Source organism: Mauremys reevesii, linkage group 16 (genome assembly GCF_016161935.1).
Source record: "Mauremys reevesii isolate NIE-2019 linkage group 16, ASM1616193v1, whole genome shotgun sequence".
Classification (NCBI taxonomy): Eukaryota; Metazoa; Chordata; order Testudines; family Geoemydidae; genus Mauremys; species Mauremys reevesii.
The window spans coordinates 27248581-27267496 of NC_052638.1; the positions used below are offsets into that span (position 1 = coordinate 27248581).

At 39.2% G+C, this 18916-nt stretch overlaps 1 protein-coding gene across 1 annotated transcript; it reads right to left on the minus strand.

Moving 5' to 3' along the window:
* Positions 1–782: 782 nt before the first annotated feature.
* On the minus strand, positions 783–12178 carry CA7 (carbonic anhydrase 7). The gene is made up of 7 exons (XM_039503939.1): positions 12139–12178; positions 9664–9861; positions 6220–6338; positions 5429–5524; positions 5097–5159; positions 3632–3787; positions 783–905 (listed from the first exon to the last, which is right to left on the minus strand). Exons 1-7 carry the CDS (start codon positions 12176–12178, stop codon positions 783–785), a joined length of 795 nt encoding a protein of 264 aa, XP_039359873.1.
* Between the last annotated feature and the right edge of the window lie 6738 nt (positions 12179–18916).

Genomic DNA, 18916 nt, shown 5'->3' on the forward strand with positions numbered 1-18916 from the left:
TGTGCAGGGAGATGGGTTATTTGTGAAGCACTGAGTGCATTTATAACACTATGTGAGTTATTTCTTAATAATAATTATTTAAAAAATGTTAACACTAAAATTGTCTTGAATTAGGCTTCAAAGTCAACCCCATTTGAGGTGAATGGAAGAAATCACATTTTTTTTAGTATGTGCTACTGTTTCAGGATCTGGTTGCATGTAAGAAGGCAACTGCAATTAATTAGAATATAATCAAAGTATCTTCTAAACCTGAGGAGCTGGTCAAACTGAATAGAATCCACAGGAAATCTGCAGAAAGATCTAAGCCTTTGATCTTCCAGTGTCAGAGCTCATTAATATTATTCCATTCTTGATTAGATTATGGACAATAGCTCTAATCATTAGAAGTTGTGCCCATCATTATTATTAGATCATTGCACAAGCAATTTCCCATTCTAAAATATTAAGATACAAACTTAAAATTATGGTTAAAAATATGGAACATGACCACACTATTCTACTGGAGTACGCCCTGGATTACTAAATTATTCCTGATTTTTAAAAATGTTCTTACTTTTAGAGAACAAAATCCCATAATAATTATTTTAAAAGAATGGATCTGGCCCATGCAAAGCATAAAACCAAGAGGTATTGACTTTTTTGCTGCACCACAACACAAAGTGTTCGTGGAAATGGCTGTTTTGCTTTCTCAATGAGAGAGTCATCTGAAGATCAGTGATCTTGCGAGGCCTTTCAGACATGGAAGCACTTGGAGGTTTGAAGATCATGATTAATTTTCTTCTTTAGGCCTTGAAAGAAGCACGAATTATTCTTCCCTTAAGAGGTTGAGGGGGACGAAAATTATTCACCATCTGGATCCTTTCATCTCCTTCACTGGTGAAGAGAAGAGTTCGGAATTTCTCCAGCTGTAAATTCATATGAAATAACTTTACTACTTGCAAAGGCAATTGGTGTTAATGTCATTGAAAAAAGGTTAGAGGAAGGCAATCAATACTTTTCAATCTGATAACAGAACATTTTCAAGTTAAGAGCCTAGAAAGACTATTAATGGCAGATGAAGGCTCCCAACGGTTACTGAATATTAGATACCTCCAAAAGTAATTTGTTTGAAATGCATGATTGGCTCACTTCAATATGTTCCACTGTTTTCTATATTTGGAATCTTTCATATGAAAGGTGCAAGTTCCCACTTCTGAAGCTTCAGTTCCAGTTAGAGATGAAAAAGACCTGTTCAGTCATCTAGACAATACCCCCACCATTATCATCAGACTATTTCCTATGGTGTTTTGCTCAGTCTAGTTTTAAATGCACCAAGAGACTGTTTCTATCACTTCCTATCGGGGAGAATATTTCAAATGTAATATGTCTCACTGCCAGGAAATTCTCCTGATAGTCAGCCTAAAATTTCCCTTTCTTTGGGCCAGATCATACCCTCTACTGTGACTGGATGGTTCAGGAATGCAGAAGATCCTGGATAACATTCTCAGTTTGTAGTGCAGTGCAGATGGAAAAATAATAAACAGGGATCTAGAAATATTAGAAAATATCAAAAGGAGATTCAGTTTGGAAATCTGCAAACTAATATATTTATGCAAAACTTATCTGAAACTCAGACATCCAATGGGAGGAAGAAATCTGGAAAACACTAGTGCTAAGTGACCTGGGCGTGGAGGTTATCAAATTAATAATGAGTTATGTTGTTTGGCAAGGGGTAGGCTTGTTGTATCTACAAAACTGCCACCACCACCGCAATAAAGACCTTGGCATCTCCGTTTAAGTGGGCTAGGAGGAGACTAAACAATCCTCTCACCCTCCAAGGTGAAGCACATTGGCGGGGCAGTGAGGGAAACTTGCACTGCTGCTGCCTGTGCTATACCTGTTTTGTATATAAAGAACCTCAGTCTCCAGGGCTCACAATAAGGCACTTTTCACACGCACTAGAAATTCACACAAAAGAACAAAAACATCTAGTCAATAAAATCAACAAGAGATTTACATGAAGCGAGATTCTGATGGAGGTGTTAAAGTTAGGAAGAAAAGAGTTAGAGACCTAAAATATAAAATGTTTGGAAACAATGAATGTGCAGATATGACTGCTCTCTTGGAAGATGGTTGGAATGGGAGGAAGTCTGCTCTTGTGGCTAACACAAAGGAGTGGAAAGTCGGAGATCTGGATTTTATTCCTGGCTCTGCCACAGACATCCTATGGAATCTTGGGCAAGTCACTTGATCTCTGTCTCAGTTTCCCTATCTATAAAATGAGTGATGCTTGTACAGCAGTTTTAAAATACATAAAAAAGCAAGTACCAAATATTTTTCTTGCTATATCAAAGATCATTTAAGCAACAATTTTAAACAAGATTGTTTGGAATGAGTGGGCACTGAAGATGGCAAATCTGGGCTTGGAGTGAGATATTACATTATGAATAATGATTTATTATTCACTCTATAATACCAAGTGTGTAAATATCACTGGAAATTAAAAAAAAAACCCATCTTATAAATCTGTGCTTTAAAATGTCTACAGATAGGTTCAGTCTCAAATCTCCCCTGCAGTCTCATGTGGCGTCTACTTCCCATGATATCAATTACTATTTGGGAAGGTGTTATATGAACATTTCTTTTACATTTGGTCAGAGAAATATCAATGGCTAAATCATGCTGAGTTACACCAGTGTTTGTTAAAACAGAATTTGGCCTAAGGGCCAGATTTGTAAAGGTATCTAATGATGGAGATAGGTATATAGTAGGATTTTCAAAAGTACCTTAGTGCCTAATTGCCATTGAAATCAATGGGAGTCGGGCACCTAGGTACATCTGAAAAGCCCACTAGACACCCATCTGCATATTTAGGTACCTAAATAACTTTGAAAATCTGAACTTAAGTTTTTAAGTCATTTTCCTGGCAAATAGAGTGAAATAGATAAGAGAATGTTAATTTGACAGATAGCAAAGAAATTCCAGGCAGGTCCTTGCATTCAACTAAGACCTGGTTGCATGGGTATAAAGGAGGGCAGAATCTGGTCCATTATATCTTTGTGGAGGCATAACAAACAATGTGTTAAAAGAACAGGAGTACTTGTGGCACCTTAGAGACTAACAAATTTATTTCAGCATAAGCTTTCGTGGGCTACAGCTCACTTCTTCGGATGCATAGAATGGAACACACAGACAGATGATATTTATATATTTATGTATGTATAAATATCTCCTGTCTGTGTGTTCCATTCTATGCATCCGAAGAAGTGAGCTGTAGCCCACGAAAGCTGATATATAAATATCATCTGTCTGTGTGTTCCATTCTATGCATCCGAAGAAGTGAGCTGTAGCCCACGAAAGCTTATGCTGAAATAAATTTGTTAGTCTCTAAGGTGCCACAAGTACTCCTGTTCTTTTTGTGGATACAGACTAACACGGCTGCTACTCTGAAACAATATGTTGGCTTTCTACATTATCCACAAAATCCATCATTCAGTACTTCAAGACTAGACATCTCAGGCTATTTGCCATTTCTTAAATTAGTCCCATTGTACAAAGAAAACAATCACTGCCCACAGATCCCATTTTGAACTCTAAAAAAAAATTAAGCCAAGAATATCAAAATTTGGGGACAAGCTGACTGCAAGTTTACCTGTTTCTCAGAAATCCTGACGGGCTCTTTCAGCACTATCCATGTTACACTCTCATATAGAGGAGGTGTTGTTAGAGAACCAGGATATGTCCAATAATTTAGACTTGATGGCAGGAGGCATTTTGGGTTGAAGGTTCTGAACTGAGCTTTTGTCCCCTGGAAGGAACAGATACATTATATTTCTTTTTAAAAAAAATGTGTTTAAGGAGATAGATATTTATTGAGAAACAGAAACACCAACTGATAGCTTAAAATTGCAAGAATAATGGGATGATAATTTGGCTCTGTCTAAGCACAACAACATCATGAGAATAGCACTTATCTAGTATTGTGGTGATATCACATGAGCTGTGGTGATCCCAGACCCAGATGCTGACAAGGGATGTATGTCCCTGCTGCCTGTGTTAGCACTGAGCTAGTAAAACAAAAGGTCCCCTTGCAATTAGTGTCCCTTCCCCATTGAGAAAATCTCTCCTCTGTATAGTGCCCACCATGAGCTGCTAATGGTGCACACTTCATCACCAGCATTTGCTTCTACTGAATTGTGGCATTCCAGTGCTAATTATCTGCCACTTTTTGTGCCTTACTACTCTGATTGGCGTGTGGAGCAACAAGGCAATCCAGGCAAAGATTGCCTCTGCAATCAAACACCCTTGCCTCTGCAATCAAACACCCAAATCTAGAACAAAGAGCAGGTTTATCCTGAAGCTGTAGGTGTAATTTCCAGCTCAGGTAAGCATGTGGCAGAGGGATGTTGAGCTGGCACTGAGTGCAGTGCCAGGAGAGGTTACATGAATATCTTCATGGTTACAGTGGTCCAGAACAGGACTCCTGGATCCAGGCATTGTTACTGAGAAGCAGATCAGGAGGAGGGGGCACCTGCTCACTCACACTCCACAGCCACGCAACCAAAAAACGCCAACATGTCGGCAAAATTCTGCTCAGCCCAGAACCCAGCAGGAGTGAGGACAAGGGCATCTCATCCTGAAGGGCAGTCCTGCCATTTTTAAAAGGAATTACAAGAAATGCCTGAAGGGGCAACACTTCCTTTCAAAGCGGGGAAGCGAGTTATGGCCAAGCACATATCCACAACATCAGAATTCAACAGTCCCTTCTCAAAACACACAGAGGCAGGAACAACATGTTCATTCATTATGAACTCCTTGTTAGCATAAGGGGATTATACTGAAGTTTTGTGCATTAGATTCTACAATTCTAGGATACAAGGCAACTATGAGTGGTAAGAGACAATACATTAGAATGAAGAGTGTTTAAACTATCACTTTTATATGCCCTTGCATTACGTTATGTACTAATGATGGATGAATTTTGAGGGGGGCGGAAATGGAATTTGCTGCTTTAATTTGTTTTTATTTCACTCAAGCTCATGCACAAGTTTATACTGTTTAAAAGTCATCCAAGTGAGGGGAAGAAAAACAGATACAAGAGCAAACAAAAAACTTACTTTAAATTTTACCATATACAAGGCATCAGTTAGTCTGTTCATATTGGCATGTTCTTCTCCAGTCTACAAGTGAAATGGATACAGTTGCATGAGAATATAGATATGATATAGTTAATAATTATGCTTTGAATATATAACAGGCCATTTTCTGTCTTAGGCATGTTCCCACTGAAGTAGGTTTAATTGCAGTCTGCCTTGAGTCACTGCTTCCAGTAAAGTCATTTATTTTCCCCAAACAGTTCTTCTCAACTATGTGTTTTAGTTCTTAAACAGTTGACAGTTTGATGCGCCTCTACACAGAAAACTCACACCATTATTTTCATGACTCTTACCTCCAAGAAAATACCAACTACCGCCAAACCATCTGGAGCTGCTGCTGCTTCTCCAAATGTTGCATACTTCCTTGCATTCCAATGAACCAAGTGGAGCTGTGAAGGGGAATCATAAAACAGAAGTATGAACAAGCTAAATGATAAAGGCCCTCACATCAGTTGTATTACGCTTAGTAAGCAATAACATCAGTCAATTTATCACATAATAAAGCTTTGCTTGAAGAGCAGATTTGCCAGAAATTCTGGGACAAACCAGCTCAACTAGGAATTTACCAGGTTCCAAAACAGCAGTCGTTTGAGTGGATTAGACAATGAACATCCCACCATCCCCCAAAAAGCACTCCCAGGGTCAGCAAGAACCATGTCTCTTCTTCCTTATCTACAAACTACTATTGGCTGCCAGAGCTATGGCCCCACCCCCAAAACCATGTTTATTAGAGTAGTGCCAAAGGGCCAACCAAGAATGGAGCTCTCTCATGCTACATACTGTATGAACACAGTAATAGACAGATAGAGCATAGGCAAATATAAGCAAGAGATACTGGTTACTTATTTAAAGTGTGTGGTGCAGAGCTGTTGCTTCCAAACCCCATTGTGGATAGAGAGAAATGGCCAGCTAGAAACTGCATGTAGACAGCATTTCAATTAATGAATATAGATAGCAGTATATTGCTTGGTTAAATCAATGGATGGGCCAAGCTGCAAAATTCAGATCTGGATGCAAACTGTTCCAAATTTTGTTTCAGGTTTGCATCCTGGTTGTAGTAAAGTGGTTGTGAAAAAGTTCTTACCTCAGAAGGAAAAGATTTGCTGTCAACTGTATGCTCTGATCCCTGACTGTGCTTCATTCCCCAATGAAAATGAAACTGCTTTAGCCTATAGGGACCTTCAAGGGGCCCCCCATTGATCACTGTAAATGGAAGTGCATAAAGAGAATGCAAAAGATTAAATATTTGGGTTTTTTACTGCCTGACTGTAGAAACTAGTTGGATCAATAGTGGAGAAACAGCATCTCTCAAGAGCCAGGAGGGGAAAATATATATATATTTTTGATATACGGTATACAGAAGAGACGCCAAAGCCACAACTAACAAAATACAAAGAAAGTGCTTTATCTTGGCTCTCAGATTTTTAGAATTAATAACATAGGGAAAATTTATTCCTGATTGAAGTCAATGAAGTTACATTAGGGATGTATCTGACCTATGATCCAATGCCACCAAATCTGATGGAAACTCACAATATCATCTGTGTAAGTAAATATCTCACATCAGCCCCCCCTATCCAAGTTTAGGAGAAGGTAAGTGAGGCTAAAGAGTTTTTCCTCCTGGCTGATATCAGAGATAGCAGAAAGATTTATACTAGAAAGAGAAACAAATTTTTACTGACAATTACTTATATAGAAATTTACCATATTCCTATTTAGCCTTTGGAAATGTAAATTTGAGGTAAGGACTTAATAGCTATCCACCAAGCAACCAAGCTATGGATGCTTTCTATTGAAATTCAGAAAGCTGAACTGGTTTTTGTATTTAAAAAAAACAATTGGAATTAGAAACAGTTTGTGATGTGTTTTTAAATAGGTACCTGAGACTTTATGGAAGACAGGGAGTGGTTCTGTTGAGTTAGAAGGTGCAGTTTTACACAGCCATAGATCATTTTGCTACATATTTCCTCTTTAGGATTATCTTTTTCCCTCCAGCAAAAATTCTCTATATTCTGTTTTCTGTTAATACCTGATCCTGGTAGAGGAAGTTAATATGAAATACCTTGTACTTAACATAGCACCTTTCATAAGAGGATCTCAAGTCACTTTACAAAGGTGGGGAAGACAGATAGGAGAGATTATGGGATTTGGTCAAGGTAAATACAAACTTTTAACATTTTAAATTTTAAAATAATACTTTTAATAAATGCAGCCCATTAATACCTAGGCAATGTGGTCTACATTTATAGGAAGAAAATAACATTTCAGCAGAGTTCTAGTAATTTCCTTGTGCTTTAAAAGACAGGACACCAAGAAGTTCATCTTCTGTCAAACAGAACTGAAAACTGGTAATTAATTTAAAAAGTATTGTAAAGTATGCACACACAGTGTCTATAATGTATTTTTATCAACATAGCCCGTATCATTTTATTTGCTTCCAAATGTTTCATGTTATGAAATTATTTCACTGCTCTTCACATGGAATATTAACTTTTAAGAGTGCAGTCCACAACCCCACCACATGGCTCAAATTGGACTTTGTGTAGGAAACTAGCCTTTATACCCCAAAGCACATGCTTAAGTCCCACTGAAGTTAACTAGACTAAAATCCATCCCCTTAAAGTTAAGCACATTCTTATATGTTTTGCTAAATTGGGGCCTAAATGGGGGCTTATAGGATAGATGAAATGCATCCCTCTCATCCAACCCCGCCTCCCCCCATCACTGGATCTATCCAAGTGCAGGTCCAGTAGCTTCTCTCCAGGTTTGCTCTCCTCCAATAGCCCCCTTCATGCCAGTCTACTGGATGGAAAGTCCCTCCATAATGTACCGGGGCAGAGAGCCCCTACCATGGATGCTGCGGTGGTGCCCTCCCCTTGAGGAGCAATGCAGGACCCTGTAGTGCAAACCCTCCGAACCTAGGTGAATTTCACTATTAAATGGACAGATTTCTATTATTTATAACTAAATTAAAATTGTCCGTGAAGATCGTTTTTCCAGATACATTTTACAAAGTCACTTTCTAAGGCCCCATGCTTAAAGGAATCTTTAAAGAAGCTAATTTTAGGCAAACTCAGATCCATTGTCTTTACTTAAAACTCAGAAATTACACTTGCAAATTGATCATTCACTGAGCTGTTTGCTTGTCCTTGGGTTTTCTTCTTTTAAAAGATCCAGTAGCTGTAACTTAAGCTCACACCTGATAATGCTCCAACAACCTTATGGGATTACTTCAAAGGCAATAGAGAGTACCTCAGGCCATTGCAGGACATTCATTTCCCAGCAACCATAACATTTGATTTGAATATCAAAATAAACTGGCATCAGCAAAAGCACCAAACTGGATGAATGACCATTAGTTGCTGACATAAGTTAAAATAAAACAAACTGACCCACCAGAGACCATTTATATAAAAGCTCCTCTCTACTTACCAGTTACTAATAGATTTCTGATATTCTGTGCCTCAGAATCAGTGTGTAAGTGAATCAGAGCAAAATTTTCTATAGAGGTAAAAGGAGAACAATCTAATACAGGGTGGCCAAACTGTGGCTTGCGAGCCACATGCAGGTCTTTTACAGTTAAAGTATAGCCCATGGAGTCCCCTCAAGTCCCCGCCATTCTCCACCTACCAGACTTGGGGGGAAGCTCGGGACCTCTGCCTTGCAGCAGAGTGGTCGGGTAGGGGCTTCTTCCCAGTAGGAAGGAGGGTCTCGGGGCTTCAGCAGGAGCGGAGCTGAAGCCCCGAGCCCCGTCAGGCACCTCCCATGGGGCTGAAGCCCTGAGCCCTGGCAGGTGTGCCCTGGCTCTCAAACTTCTGAAGATTGTCATATGCGGCTCAAGGGGTCTGTACGTTTGGCCACCCCGATTGAATGTTTAACAACACCAAAACTCACACTACCTAGAGATGAAGATGAAGGATAAAAGGCAGCTGCAGCTTGTGTAACATGCACAGTCTGTCTCCTCAGCAGAACTATCGAGAGAGTCTGTATCATTTCTGAAGAAGCCGTTCTGCCATGGGAAAGAGGAATCAATGTAGAGGGACCATGTTTCTGTGCTGATAGGTCTAGGTCATCAAAAGCACTTGATATCCATGTGGTCTGTATTCAGCAGAAGTGACAACCTTTCCGTCTCAGGACAATTCAGAGGAACCACCACAAATTGAAATGCAGAGTTTCCTGTCTGCAGATTGAATTCTTCCTTACCATGTAGGGATGTGGATCTGCTAAGTGACACGCTGCACAGAGGCTGAGTGCCCAGTCTTTCCACTTTTAAAACCTCTGCCAGATTGTGGTATTAAAAAAAACAAAAAAAAAGGCAGGCCCAAGAAAATGGTAAAACAAAAGTGTCTCAAATCACATATCCCGGGCAAGTAATGCCACTGGTCTCATATCAGAAGATTTAAATAGAGCAAAATTGTACACTAGCCTTTAATTTTACTTCAAATAATGTATTTTATCATCTCTCTAGCTAAGAAGGTGAAGAAATATAAGCTACAAGATCTTAATTCTAAGACAGCATCAGGCTCACCTGTCTTGTCATCAGCATCTTCAAAGTCCACCATGACTGAGTGGCCATTGTTGGAGATTTCAAGAGATGTACACGATTCATATGAGATAATAAGAGGCTTCAGACTAGGATCATAAGCTGCTTGCGTGGAGACTATATCAACAGGTGACTGACGATGTCCCTGGGCAATGGGATATGATTTGTACCACTCAGAAGGCCCTTTGAAACAAAGGAAAGGAAAACAGTGTTACTTCACTTTTGCCACAGATAGAAAAGAATCATTAGAAGTTTTTATGAGCCTCAGAGTGAATGTCATGTTCACGGGAAATCACGTAAATTTGTCATCATAGGAGTTATCTGAAACACTGTGCATTGTATTGTGTATGTTTACAGATACTAGCAGTGCAGCCTGGTGGGCAATTTAGCTTTTTTATGAAAAGCATAATGATGGGAACATAATACAGCCACAGGCACACCAAGACCTTTCTGCTTATTCCCCAGCTTCCAGTAGGAATTAAATGCAATTACAGATAGATTATTCCAGAATAGACTTGGTTGAGGAATCTCTCTCTCTCTCTCTCTCTTTCTCTCTCTGTTGATATTTTAAACACATACACTGTGTATTTTAGCTTTCCTGGGTAGGACAGTGATAAATGCTCGAGATTCAAATTAGATACAGATGACTCAGAATGTCTCAGCTACTATGTGTTTATTTTTAAACCCATTTCATGACTGCAGTAAATCTTTGAGAGACAGGCATTATTATTCCATAATGCCACTATGCTATTTCTTTACCGCACATGAGCAGTACAGGATGATTATCAATATCTTTGGACTTCCTGACCCCAAAGGAGTGGGATTAAATACCAGTATAATCACATAGCTTTCTGCTCTAGGAGCAGGAATGCTCTCATGCTGTTTAAGATAACAAGATCATATCTACATCAAAGAATTATTTATTGCTACCTTTTACTTTTGTTTCACTTGTGTATTTTATTACAACACACAGCAATGTAATTCTTCTACTCCCTGTTTTGGGAAAGTTATCATGTTGACTTTTTAATACATTAAAAATAACCCAGAACACTTTAATTGTAGCATTCTCATTTTTGTTAAAAATGTTAATCACTGACAGGTGTAAACTACTGCACTTTCCCCAACCTATGTTGGTTAAAAAAAAAATGTAATATAACATACTATGTCGGTCTTTGGCAGGCATTGAAGCACTAGCTTATAAACTATTTATTTTTCTTTTCTCAATCTGGGGGCTGTTTTTAAAAGAGATTAGGTATTGAAATTTTATTGAAGCCTCTACAATATAACTGAGCCTCCTCATAAGCTTTTTATTAATAAAATAGATACATACAAATACACATACACACTTACAAATAATATCTGCCGGAGCTATGCATCTTTCACTCAGTGTTCTAGCTTTAACTCAGTCATGTATAAACTTGTTTTACTGGGGTAACATCAGTCATTCATCCATCCATTCTCTTCAAATGATATAGATATTGTACAAATTTTCAGGAATCTACATAGTCTCCACATAAGTTTTCTTTACACATATACTTTTTTGAGGAGCAGGAGGCGCAGAAAGAGAATAACTCTAAATTAAAGGGGCTGTTAAACACCAGAAAGAATAGTATGGCTTGTTTAATAAAAAATGCCTCCAGTGTTTAAATACTGATCTATAGAATTTCTTGGAATTCAAGGAACCTATATAACAGGGGTAGGCAACCAATGGCACGCGTGCCGACACCAGCATGCGAGCTGATTTTCAGTGGCACTCACACTGCCCGGGTCCTGGCCACTGGTCCGGGGGGCTCTGCATTTTTATTTAATTTTAAATGAAGCTTCTTAAACATTTTTAAAACCTTATTTACTTTACATAAAACAATCATTTAGTTATATATTATAGATTTATAGAAAGAGACCTAAAAATGTTAAAATGTATTACTGGCACGCGAAACCTTAAATCAGAGTAAATAAATGAAGACACGGCACACCACTTCTGAAAGCTTGCCAACCCCTGCTATATAGCATGAATATCACATTTTAGTCATCTTAGTGGGATCAGACTGTCCATTATCAATCCACCAAATCTCTTTCATTCAAATGATTGCTTTAGAGGGAGAAATAAAACCCCAGTTTACTATCATCATTTTGCCGAGGAGATGGCTAAAATATCTGCAGAAAAGACTCTCAATGTCCTCCACCCCCATTTAAGAAAGATGCAGGTTTCTTACATACAGATTATGGCAGTGCTGCTGATTATGACAGGACTGCAGCAGGTGAAGTTTGTCATCTCCAGGTGCCCTTCTTTCGGTGTTGTTTAATATTGATAAACTAGTTAACTGCCTGCTGCACATTTGATGCCTGCAGATGATGAAATACAGGCATCTCTGCAAGGATTAGACAAGGATATTGAGGAGCTGATGTGTAGGAGAGAAAAAGAGAGAGTGATTAGGTTAGGAAAGGATGGATGTAACATACCGTCATCCTGTCCGTATCCCCAGCAGTGGTGTCCGGTCATTATGCAGACTGCTGTGCTCTGCTTTGCTCTCAGCTCTTTGATCCAATTGCTGCTGCATACCTGCCTTTATAATGGCTCATTTGCAGGATAGTGTCAGCCTCTTAAAGACACAGAGCAGCTAAAGCAATTCCTGCAGGAAGAGGGAAGGATCTTAGTTCCTGATGGTCCCAGCTACACAGATTCCACTCTGATTTCTGCTGCCACTGCTCACCCCATTTCCAGTGCCTACTCTGCACTGGTACAAAGGGAACCTCTAGAATTGTCAGTGCCCCATTCCCAGTATTATAGACGCATTCAGTTGGCCAGAAGACAATACGCTGTCAGGTGGCTAGTGGCATGTGTCCTATACCCAGGGTCAAATCTGGGACAAAGTAGATGTATTCTCTCAAGCTCCATCCACAAACTGAGCCCTACCCACTTGACCTGCCAATGTTAGACATCACTCACAATAAACTGTGCAAATCTTCTTAATAGCATCTTCCTTCTTTCTTGGGTGCTGTACATGGAGTGACATCTGATCGTCATCTTTCTTCTTTTTTGAATATTTTGTTCAACAGTGAAATAGTTAATAATGTTTACATTGAAATTATCATTAAGCTTCAGAGTCAACATGAGATGAATTAAAGGATTTTTCCCTTCTCAGAGCTACTGACTCATGCTGTCTGCAGACTCAGGCAGATACTACATATTGGTTTATCCTCAATTCACAATTTGTACCTTTTCTTTGTAATCAGGTCATCTTTGTAAGGAGACTTACATTTTGAAAAAAAAAAAAAACAACAACAACCCAGCATCATAGCTTAGTTTCTGGAATACAAGATGGCAGACTTGAAAGAAAAGTACCAGCTTGCTAAGTCTCCATAACCTGGTCCAGTTCATTGCCTACCTGTGTCCTGCTACACCATAAAAAGGCCAGAGGCAGCCAGATGGGCTATCCAATCTGTTGCTGCAAAAGTTCACAAAGCCTGAGGAATCTTTGTTACAAGAGGGACCACTCCTCATCATGGCATGACAAAGAAAGGTGGGGTCTGGTAGCAACAATCTGGTTGTGGTATGGCTTAAAGGTATCAGCTCAGATGTCTCTACCATGCCAAAGAGACTGTACCAAAAGAGACACGTAAATAAAACATTAATTTATCCTTAGCTGGATACATTTTTGACCAATAGCAACATATACTGTAGTTACCAATTAAGATAAATGGATCTGCACCTGATTACATCTGCTCTGAATTTGTCTTGGTGGCTCACACTAACTCAGAGCAATTATTGGTAAAGGCATATTTTAGGGATGCATGTAGACATTCAGACTGATCATGCTTCCAAATCCATACTTTTTTGCTAGATTTGAGGGTGCTAGATTTTGTCAAGACTGCATTATACAAATGCATCAGTGTTTTTAATTACAGCAATCACACACAATGATATGAATGCTCTTACTACGGAACCAAGAAAAGGAAAGAGACAAAAAGAAATAAAGAAAAATCAATGAAAATATTGGTATGCAGTACTCACATTCTTGGAGTTATTTAATATGATTTAATTTTCTTTTTCTGAACCTCTCAATTTAAATAATGAGCCTGATATGAAATCTCTGTGATTGACTGATGCAAGTTAATCCACTGTAAACCAGCTATAGACTGATGCAAGTGTGTCACACAGGACTTTTGCACTGGTTTAACCAAATTAGTTTTTACATTGATTTTAGCTAAGTGGTGCAATATCTGTATTAGGTCACTCAATAGGTACGGGAGACCAGATGACATTTGTGAGATGGGATTTGAAGAGAATCATAGAATCATTTAGCTGCAAATAGGCAGGAAAGCTGTTCTATATGATCGGGGCAAAAACAGGAAAAGGATCAGCTACTCACTCTGGAGTAGCTGGGAAAGGGCTACGTTTGAGAAGTCTGGCATTCAAGGGCTATAGGGAATAGGCCATAAAATTGTAAAAGCTGAAGTCAGAGAGGTGGAACAGGGACAATTATATAGAAAATCTTGAAAATTCTCATCTTACATACAGCACAATGCCACTGAAGTCATTTGACATTATATGTAATGATTAGTGTATATTTTCTCCATTCAAAACTATCAAGCTTTCATCTCCTTCTATGTATATGTTTACCTGTGGATAAGAATTTGGCCCGAAAAGGAGGGCACAGGAAAATTTCTGAGAAGAGAAGAAACACGTTCCTTTCAGAAGTGGGAGAGGAGATAAGCTCTTGCATTTTGAAAAGAATTTAAGTTTGGATAGTTGGGATTCAGGGAAATGTTCCAACACGGTGCAGAGAATATGTGATGTAAAACATCCCCAAAAGCTAATCAGGTTTGTCTCTTTTAGAGGCAGTGTCTATTCTGATGTCAAGAAATTCCCTTCTAAATGGGGGGAAGGGTGTGTATCTGATTTTCATATTTGAATATGTCAAGTAGATGATTATATAATTCTGATGCCCTGGATTTCCATTGATTCTGTCCCCAAAACACTTTTTAATGTTAAGATGAGGGTAGGAGCCAGATTCTGATCTCACTTATTTTATAAACATAAAAATCAGGAATAATTCCATTGATATCAGTGAAGTTACACTGGTTTCAGTGAGGAAAATCAAGTAATAGATGTTCAAATTCTGAGTGTCTCCAATTTTGAGCTGAAAGAGCAGCTGCACTTTCTCAGCCCATCTGAGACTGTGGTGCTTTTCCCATGTTTTCCATAGACATAAGGCTACATCCTAAGATCATTTTCTTGTTGAATGGTAAATTGCAATAAAATATGAGAAATCCATCCATGTCAGCAAAACATGACAGGTTAAAAGGGCATTCAACACAATGATACTTAACAAATAACTTTTTAAATATGTCAAGCCCTCCTAAGCTTCATTCTATTGACTCCTATTTCTCCTTGATTAGATCATAGCAGTGTAATCCAATGAACAGATCACCAGTGTGTTTATCATGAGACTTGGGTTCTATTCCTCACTCTGTCACTGCTGTGTGATGTTGGACAAGTCATACCTACCTCAGTTTCCCCAACTGTAAAAGGGGAATAACCTGATTTGTAAATTAATTTGAGATCTACAGGTGAAAACTGCTCTATAAATACTAAGTATTATTGCTAAATAACTCCAAAGGAGACTGGAACTGGTTCCATAGGGGCTGATTAAGTCATGTTTTTCAGATTTAAAAAAAATATACATACCTGAATTTTTATGAACAGGCTCCAGACTCCAGACAGACTTTGTGTCAGCTGTGACAACATAGCTGGTGCATGCTAATGTGAAACTGTAGATAGGAGCTAATGAGCACAACCTCAGGGACTTAAAAGAAAAAAATAGTTATTTGGTGGTGATGTAGTGAATGGCTAAGAAGTGCTTTGAGTACATATTGCTGAGGTAGATCTTTTGTGATTTTCTTTGTAGCCTAACTTTAACAGTGGGAGTGGTATATCTGAATTGGATGTGTGACATCTTGGCACCCCAATATTCACCACTGTCATGTCATTAGGATGTGTTTTGTACAAAGTGCACCTTGTGAGGTGTTATTCTAAAAGGCTTGATCTTCTAGACATTAATATCTTGTTGGAGGGTATGTGCTATCACCGTAGGCGAAGTTATGAAGTTTGGCTATGTATGTATTACCAGGGGCGGCTCCAGGCCCCAGCACGCCAAGTGCGTGCTTGGGGCTGCATGCCGCAGGGGGCGCTCTTCCGGTAGCCGGGAGGGCAGCAGACAGGGTGCCTTCGGCGGCATGCCTGCGGAGGGTCCGCTGTTCCCGCAGCTTCGGTGGACCTCCTGCAGGCGTGCCTGCGGACGGTCTGCTGGTCCCGCGGCTCCACCGAAGCCGCGGGCCCAGCGGACTCTCCGCAGGCACACCTGCGAGAGGTCCACCGAAGCCGTGGGACCAGCGGACCCTCCGCAGGCATGCCTGAGGGAGGTCTACCAGAGCCGCGGGACCAGCGAGCGGCACAGCGCCCCCCACGGCATGATGCCGTGCTTGGGGCTGCGAAATGTCTAGAGGCGCCCCTGTGTATTACTGAAACATGTTCAGAGGTTGAAAACACCCACGAGCAGCCTTTCAGGTACAACAGTAAAAAGGCCAAACAATGTTAATGGCTTATTGAGGAAATGCACACAAGCACAAGGATTATCCCAGAAACTGTGTACAGTAGAAACCTCTCAGAGATAGCACTACACAATGGGAACTGTTTGACCCAGGTCACAGCAAAAGAGCTTTCCAGCAAGTGGGAAGAAGGCTGGGAGGCTGGTGGTGAGAAAGCCTGCATGTGACTGCTGCTGGGTGTGTCCCTACCTGTGTGAATGCTGCTGGAAGTGCAAGCTTGGAGGGCTTTGCAACTTGTCACAGCAGCACAGTGTGAGCCGGAGCCCAGGCTGGTGGGTCAGAGGTAAGCCAGTTCCAGGTGGCACCCCGGAGGGAACCCATCACAGGGTGTCAAGTGCCTTTTTTATTAAATGCATCTATAGATGTGGTTGACACTTCATTGCATATTAACAAAATATTGCAGAAGTACTATCAGTGTGGATATAGGCTGTTCACCCTTTGAACCTTTGAATACATTAGATCAGGGCAGATGAAATGTTGAAATGCTCACCATTTGAGAACCAGCAAGCACCTCAAGTTCCTGAAACAGTATCTAGTTTATCCTGATAGTGCATTCTCCCCTTACACTGCATTTATTGATGCTGTTGGTTTCTAGACAATAGTTATATTAAGGTTATATTTGGATTTTATGTGTAATTAAAGAAATTAAAGAAATTCTAACTAGTTAGTAGTTTTATTATTATAGTACAAGAACTGCACACAGAACTTTAAAATATGTAATAAATTCTAAATAGAAAGTAGTATAGCCAACCTCAAGCATTCAAAAATTAAGTCATATCATCCAAAAAACATGAAATTAGTTTAAAATTTATGAAATTTTAAAAATTAATAAATTTGGGATCTTTTCATTTGTCTTCTGATGCCTGAGGCTTAGGGTTCATATTGTCAAGTTTTTATCCACAACCATGAAAGTTAGATACTAATTTTTAAAACATTTAAAGTTGAGATTCTCATCCAATCAGATGATTTCAGGAGCTGGGGTTAGCTAACCCTAACCTTTCCATCCTATCATCCACCGCCAAATATCACAAGTTGACACCTTCCCCCTTTTCCAATCCCAAATATCATAAGTTGGCAACATTGTTAAAATGGCAAAACCAAACCAAACCAGATCCCTGCCCCTAAAAGCTGATAAATCTAAAGCGATATATTGGCACAATATAACTAAAAATAAGTTGTGGGCACATACTACTGCTGGTAGGCCTCACTGAAGATTTCTGAGGTTTCAGAAGAGATTTCAAGGAGGCGAAGGGGCTTGACATATATTAACTAGGCAGTCATTCTAATAGGTGGGCTAGAAGGAAAAGATTTAGGAGTCGGTGAAGGAGAAAAAGGAAGGAAAAAGTAGCATAGGAAGAAATGGAAGCCAAGGTATGAAGGTTCTATTGGATTCATGGGATGGTTTACATAAAGCAAGCAACGTTTGGCCATTATAGCAGTACACTTCTGACTGAGAGCTATAGTTAAATTGTGTGTGCGTGTGTTGAAACAATGAATGAAAAAGTAACTCTTTGGGATTATAATTTGTAATCGGTTTGATCACTGAGGATAACAGGGAACTGTACAAAGACACCAGATAACAAGAACGAAATAAGTCAATATTTGATTTCTGTGAACAGCATATACATGCCAAATATTTTAATAGTCACTGAAGTTTCAACAGAAGGGAAAATTTATAATGACTTGGCAAACATAAAGCCTGAGAAAAATGAAACTAGCAAAGTAAAAAAAGGAGAAGCACTGTATTTTCTTGCAATAAATCATCTATCCAATATACAACTCTAAATCATAATTGCACGGTTGTATATTTTAATTTAGTGGATATTTAACAGCTCCCTCATACATAGTATCCTTGAATTAGACTAAATCTACCATGTGATACCTTTTATGGGACAATAAATTGGCTAGAATGAACAGATTTTAGGTCACATCTTTGTTTGGTACTTTTTGCAAAAAGCATGGTTCATACCAGTGTAAGATGGGATAGTTTGGTCTGTCAACTACGATTTGTATTGGTGCCACAGAGAGACTTTTATGAACAGGGTTGCATTAAAGTCTAATGATGGTGTTAAGAGTGATCTCACAATTATAACTTCAGTGTTATAATTAGGGCATTTTCAGTACATCCTTGATACTGCATTATTGTACAATACCTCTACTGGTATAACCTAACTACAGTTTCCTAAATGTGGGCATCAGAAAAAGGACCTTTCTCTCATTCATACTGGTGTTTAATGTTTTAGAAATTTGATACGGAAAACTGGAGTGAGAGTTGTGAAGAAACATGAATAATCTAAATGTCAGAGTCCAGAAATGAGTTTGCAAAATTAGAATTACAACCTTCAAGAGCTCAGTCTCACAAGGCTCTGAGCACAGAACTCCCATCAACTTCAGTGGGAGATCCTCTACCCAAAGGACCTACACTGGGTAAGCCCCAAGTGAGATGCAAACTTTGCTTAGTTGAAAGAGAATTCCACACCACCATTAATTTTCTTTATACAGGACTATGACACAAATAAGATATCTGGACAGCAAAAATAATAAAATAAAAATAATAATTAATAAACATACTACCAAAGAGATTAAGCAATTAGGTTATTGCTTTTCCCTCCATATTCCTATAATTTGC

Excerpts from the sequence above, each read along its gene's own strand:
- CA7 (XM_039503939.1), bottom strand. The coding sequence starts at position 12,178 with ATGACCGGACACCACTGCTGGGGATACGGACAGGATGACG. Across the intron at positions 9,862-12,138 it reads GGGATACGGACAGGATGACG|GGCCTTCTGAGTGGTACAAA; the intron begins GTATGTTACATC and ends TTTGTTTCAAAG. Across the intron at positions 3,788-5,096 it reads TGTATATGGTAAAATTTAAA|GGGACAAAAGCTCAGTTCAG; the intron begins GTAAGTTTTTTG and ends TGTTCCTTCCAG.